Source organism: Lissotriton helveticus, chromosome 7, assembly GCF_964261635.1.
Source record: "Lissotriton helveticus chromosome 7, aLisHel1.1, whole genome shotgun sequence".
Lineage (NCBI taxonomy): Eukaryota > Metazoa > Chordata > Amphibia > Caudata > Salamandridae > Lissotriton > Lissotriton helveticus.
The window spans coordinates 1,915,490,955-1,915,497,473 of record NC_136068.1 but is presented as its reverse complement, the minus strand read 5'-3'; the positions used below and the strand labels follow the sequence as shown (position 1 = coordinate 1,915,497,473).

Sequence of the window (6,519 nt, the reverse complement as noted above, 5' to 3'; positions counted from 1 at the left end):
GATGTTAAGGACATGAGCACAAAAATTTCATATTTTGGCATTGACAGGGTCCCAGTGTCAGTGAGAGGAGGAGACTGGAACGTCATCTGTGACGCCTGGAATCTGAGTACATTGTGAGGCTACAGAGAAAGACTCTGGGAGGCCTCAACCATGAGGAGGACCTCCATGTGCATCTGGGCTGACACCTACCTTACTCTCTGTCCACCAGTTACACAACTGTAATATGAGGGCTTTACACCTCTCCCCCAACCTGAAACATGTGTAACCCATTGAATACCTCCATGAACACATCGCCCCAACCTCCAGTCTCACACGTCTGGGCTATTGCGCACTCACTATAAAGAATCACGTTAGTTGGTTCACTCACGTCTGTGAGCTTTGATTGATGATCTACACCACCTTTACAGTCTCCATCTCTTATCATTTATTATTATTTCATTAATATACCTCACTTCTCAACCTCATTGACCCCTTTTTTTAACTCACTGTTCTTCCGCACACCCAATGTATATACATAAACCCTTTGATAGAGTTTTAATGGGCCTCATTCATTGTCTAAGCACCCCCTGAATCTGTAGTCTGTATTGGGACACTTCCCTTCTGGCACTTGCCGACACCATCCTGGATAAAACAGGACACTTGGGGTTTTCCAGCACTACTATCATTGTGAACTGCCCTACCACCGCGCCCCTCTTGCTTACCAGCAAACCAGGGTGAAACTCACCGAGGGTTGTCGGCCACTGGGCGGCAACCACCTTACACTTTGAACAGGGCGCGCTGGATGATATTATTTTATATTATTTAATCTTATTATATTATTTTGTTTCACTGCCTCGAAAGCAATCATGATGAACTCTGTATCTGTTGTTGTTTAAATAACCATTTATTGTTATATTTACTGTGTAATGCTTTATAATTTGCTCACCAGTTTTATCAAGCAACAATTGATTCCTTCAGACCACATGGTACACACTAACTGGAAATGAATGTGTTTTTTATGTTTATTATATGCTTTGGGAATGCTTTAAAAAGACATGGCCTCACTTTTGTCTTTCTATGACTATTTGACAAAGACCGTGCTGTCGAAACACGGCAAGTCAATAAATACTTTCCTATAAACTAGAAATCCTGTGTGCGACTTTCCTTGCGCCTCTGCAGCGCAAGATATCTGCATATATATATATACATATTATTTTGATATTTTTAGATTATTAAACTTTAGAAATAAATTCACATATGTCTATATACTAATGTGTGCTTTTAAAAAAAAGTAAAATATTTATATATAGATTGAAATTATTAAAATATATTTAATGTATAATATATTACTGTTACATGTTGCTATATTTAATGATTACTTTTTGAAAATATATATATGTTAAAAAACGATATTTTTGTAATCAATATCAGCGCATAATAATATTTTGTTCTCAGTATTTTTGTCATTTACATAATAAATATAGGAAAGTATTTTTTGGTTCTAGATATTTTTGACTCAATATTTATGTCCCACGAAATTTCTGGTTTCAATATTCTGTCCCCCAGTTATAGCTGACATTGATTTATTACCACAGCATAAACTCCCAAGTGGTTGGCGATTCAATAACCCTTTATTACAGGACAACACATTTACTTCACACATTTTTGAATGAATTTTTATATTCTAAATTTGAAGTCTGGTACTACTGTGATGTATGACTGGAATGCTCATAAACAACTGCAAACGGATTTAGTATTGACTATGTTGCCTCTTAAAGACACCTGTTTTTCAAAAAAATGAGACTTCGATTTATTGCTGGTTGTTCATGTTGTTCATGTTGTAAATGGTTTGTGTGGTGCCAGTGTTGGTTGACAGTATAACCGGAGTGTGTTGACCGATGTACCTGCAGTAGGAAACCCAGACCGCCATTGCTGTCCTCCATCACAAGTGTCCCTCTGTACCATCCTGACAAAAGACAGTTTAAATATGGTGGATGCATGCCAATGTTGAAAGAGTGGTGTCCATCTATGGTGAATGGGGGACTAATGACAGAGAACTGAGGTTCAGCCGATGATCCATCTTTCAGAATGACATATGGTGTCCCATTAGGCCAGTCCCTAAACATGATGGACAGATATCTGCCTGCCTGATGGATAGATCAGTCCCTCCGTGACGAAGGAACAATGGTCCATCCACCAAACTCTAGGTTAGGCCCAGTATTCTTTAAATAAGTGAGTGATTCGTTTCTTGAGAAAGTCACATTTAACTGACACCAAAAGACATTGCATCCTGTTGAAATTAGTCCAGTTGCTCCAAATAACATGTGGTATTGGGTCACGTTTATGGTCATAGACTTTGCCAATGCATGTTTGTAGTGATGTGGCAAACGTTGTGATACATTTGGGAGACAATGAAAATAACAAAAACGTTTTATGGATATAAATTTAATAATTGCAAGCAAGTGACACTCTTATCAACACATTTATATGAAAATGTTTGATAAAAATTTCTCTTATTGAATATGAATGTTAAGTAGTCTTCTCCCCTAATAATACTGGTGATATATGGCCAGCTCTAATTCTAGACATTAGAGACAATCCCCCTTCCCTGCAAATTGATCGAATGATTTTCAGATTACCAATCAGCTTGACAAAAATAATTTATAATTTTTGTACATGCCCATGCATGTTTACAGCAAGTCTAAGGTTTCAGGAAATAAGTTGATATGTATGGTAAAAGCACTATTTGTCATTTTTGTGGACTTACTTCAGACAGTTCCAGCTGTCTACTGGGAAACAGGCTAGTGTGCCGTACTCCACAGAGCCAATCCTTACTTAAGGATAGTTTCCTATTTGTTGCTTTCCTCCTTTTCTGTGGATGACCTGTCCACAGAAGCATTTTGATTTGCCGTCAGTAGACTTGTGATTCTTCCTGCTAAGAACACTGCATTGCTAACAGAGTCCCATTTAAATAAAACCAGCTGCTGCCTTGCAGTGTCACCTCCATTTACAGGCAGGCCTTATCTTTCCCACAAACCTCTTATTCATTTTAACCCCTTCGGCGCTGATGACGGCTCCGGCCGTCTTGAGTTACGGTGGGCGTGTGCTGATGACCGCCGAGAGCCGTCATGACCACGCCCGCGATCGGAATGCGCCGCACTGCCGCAGAATTCCGGCCGCAGCCTGGGGGTTAAATGTGCTGCTTTGCAAATTCCACCATACCAAAATATACATGTTCTAAAATTTCATTCGCTAGAGCAAAGATCTGCCAGTTTTGATTCTGTGATCAGTAGAGGGATTTAGGATTTCGGTCCCACAAATGTATTTGCCAGCATGCCTTTGTTGAATTTAGATGGTCTGTGTACCGTGCGCTGGGAGTGTACATTGCGTTACTCTAACTTTATAACAATAGATTACAAATTGAAATAAATCTTCTTATTTGAAAATACGCTTTTCAGTAAATAAAATCTTCTTTGCGTCTCATAATGTTGTGGTTTGCTTAAGTCCCCAGGTCTTCATTCTAACCAGAGAACTATAACCAAGAAGCTTTGGAGTTATGGAACTGTTTAATCAAACTTCCTTAACTGGGTTTTTGATTCTGGGGCTATCACAAAATCCTCTGCTTCAGATCCCACTTGTCATTATGTTTTCACTTCTGTATATAATGACTCTGCTTGGAAACCTTGTAATTGTTGCCTTAATATGTTTTGACAAACATCTTCAAACACCCATGTATTATTTTCTCATGAACTTGTCTTTCCTGGACATTGGATTCACGTCAGTCACAATCCCAAAAATGTTGTCAGTTTGTTCAACAGGCGACCAATCCATCAGCTTCTCTGCATGCATTCTTCAGTTCTATCTTTGCTTTGCCTTCCTGAGCACAGAGTTCTTCTTACTTTCAGTTATGGCATTAGACAGGTATGTTGCTATATGCAACCCCTTGCGATATACAGTCATAATGAGCAAGAATGCAGTGGTGTTGCTGGCTGTTGCCTCCTGGATGCTTGGCTTTCTGGACATCATCCCACATACTCTGTTTATGTCACATGTATCCTTCTGTGGATCCAACAAAATCAAAAACTTCTTTTGTGATCTCAATGCTCTTCAGGAACTCTCTTGCACAGATCTATATTATATCAATATTGGAACCTATTGTTTAGGTGCTGTTTCAGGACTGGGTCCATTTATGTTAACAATAACTTCGTATGTGTTGATTATCTCAAAAATTATGAAAATTCCCTCTGCTAGTGGGAGACAAAAATCATTCTCCACGTGTTCCTCTCACCTGACTACTGTTGTTTTGTTCTATGGGACTGAGCTTGGTCTGTATATGAGACCCACGTCATGGCTTTCCCTGGAAAAAGACAAGTTCTTTGCTGTAATGTTTACTATTGTCATCCCTGTGTTGAATCCCATTGTTTACAGTTTAAGGAACCAGGATGTAAAAAGAGCTGTGACAAAAATTAGACAGAAAATATAGTACAGAAATGCTATGCTGCATTAAGATGTGTGACAAAATTAACTCGATAAGAGATACCAATCTTAATGGCAATGTCTCTGTGTTCTCCCTTTATCAAACTTAATTTTGGTATGCAGCAGCCACATCTTGTTTGTCAAAAGCAGTGCTTTCAGATCTTTCAATTGCATTCACCGCCGTCAGCCTCAATATGGCCATGTCTGAACTGGGGTGGTGGGTGAACAAAGCGATACCGGACGGTCCCAGGATGCTTGTTTCCGGTCCTGGGAAGACATGGCTTAGCAATTCGGGCTGGACTGTTCCCATGAGGCACACGGTCAGACTGATTTTCATATGGCCATGTCTGAACTGGGGTGGTGGAGTGAGCTAAAGAATAATGATGGATTAAACCCAGATCAGTTGACTGGGGGTGAGCGTTTGATTTGCTCAAGCGCTCCGTCCATTATCCCCTTTGGTATCACTTTTAGAAAGTTGGCATTTACTTACTTTAGCCATTCTGTGCCCACTGCTTGTCTCTGCATACATGACTTGGGTTTTAAAATCCCATTCCTGCAATGCACTCGTTTCATGCTATATTAGAGTAGCAATATGTGGCTAAATAGACGCCATTTGTATTCACGTTATGTATCCCACTGAGTTATCTAAGTAATGTGCAGGCTTCAGTTAGTAAGTGTGAATCCATTTTGTATTTTGTAATCCCTATTAGACTGCTTAGCCTCATTATTCAGTATTGCTTGCCTCAGCAGAAGACTGTACTTTGTTATTATTTTCTTTCCTGTCCAAGGCTGCTTCCCGACTTACTAAGGAATAGGCCATTATGCCCTTGCAAACCTATCCGAGTGTGTAGTTCTGCTCCCATGTTAGGATACACTGAGACTCAGCGCTGTAGCCTTTAATTGTAGTTAACATGTACCCATCTGGCAGGTGGTAGCTCATCCTCCTGTGCCTCCTTTGTTCATGTTCGACCCAGGCCAGTAACTTTCCATTGTGGGCGTGGTTGGAGGCTCTTGGGAAGATCCATTATGTGTTGCAGACTGTTGGGGGGTCAGACATGTTAGGTTGCCGGTCAGATTGGACTCCTCTGCAGAGCATTGCTAATAAATGTCTTCTTGTATTCTTTTTTTTTTTTTTTAAAGAAGATCTTTATTTCGATTGTTTTTTTAAAAGACATAAATAAAAAAGACATTTCATCTAATACACCATAAAACATTGTGTAAAGTTACCTATTCATGATAAAAATATAAATACCAATTATTACATTTTAAAAACACCCAATAAGACCAGATTAAATATATCACGTATAAAGACTTTTCCATATAAAAAAAACATAGAATAAAAGGTATTAGCTATCAATTCATACCATGCCATTATCAGGAATAATTCTGGCCAACTATTAGCAACCCCCTATTTTTCTCCCGTGTAGCCCATGACCAGCTCAAAAATTTAGCGACCCCTATGACTGCGATGTCATTGCAGCCGATTTTCAGTAGCCTTTTGGCGCACAGAGCTGAACTGGTTCCCAGGGATCTGCAAAGCCACATACTTCGTGGTTGCTGGTAAGCAGGGCAGACGTAAAGGAGATGCCCGATATTTTCAATATGCTCTGGACAAAACTGGCATTTATCTCCTGTACCTATTGCCCACTTACATATGAACTTCCTTAACGGGAGAGACTCGACTCGGAACTGGTGGTACAGCTTGCGATCTCTAGGTTTTGTTATTAGATCCCAATAGCTTTCCATACTGGGTTCATCTTTAAATTCACAGAAATCACTAGTGAGGGAAGAACTAGACAGAGCGGTAAAACCTCCTGTCTTTAATGAGATTCCAGTATGCTGCTCTATAAATTGCTTTAGTTGGAAATTCGGCAGTCTCTGGACTATCCCACAAATCCCTCATCCCCATATCGACAAGTAAAGATTTAATACTAGTGAACCATGTGATTTTGTTAGAGCCACCCAGTCCCCTAACTTTTATCAGTCCCCTAGCAAATAAATATAATTCAGGGGTTATCCAGAGCCTTCTCCAGAAGGCCAACATCCTGTATCGTGCAATGTCCT

At 39.7% G+C, this 6,519-nt stretch overlaps 1 protein-coding gene across 1 annotated transcript; it reads left to right on the top strand.

The window, feature by feature from the left end:
- The first annotated feature begins 3,535 nt into the window (after nucleotides 1-3,535).
- LOC144769951 (olfactory receptor 5AP2-like) lies at nucleotides 3,536-4,462 on the top strand. Its single transcript, XM_078654145.1, has one exon. The coding sequence runs from the start codon at nucleotides 3,536-3,538 to the stop codon at nucleotides 4,460-4,462; it is 927 nt and encodes a 308-aa protein (XP_078510271.1).
- Nucleotides 4,463-6,519: the final 2,057 nt, after the last annotated feature.

Excerpts from the sequence above, each read along its gene's own strand:
- LOC144769951 (XM_078654145.1), top strand. The coding sequence starts at position 3,536 with ATGGAACTGTTTAATCAAACTTCCTTAACTGGGTTTTTGATTCTGGGG.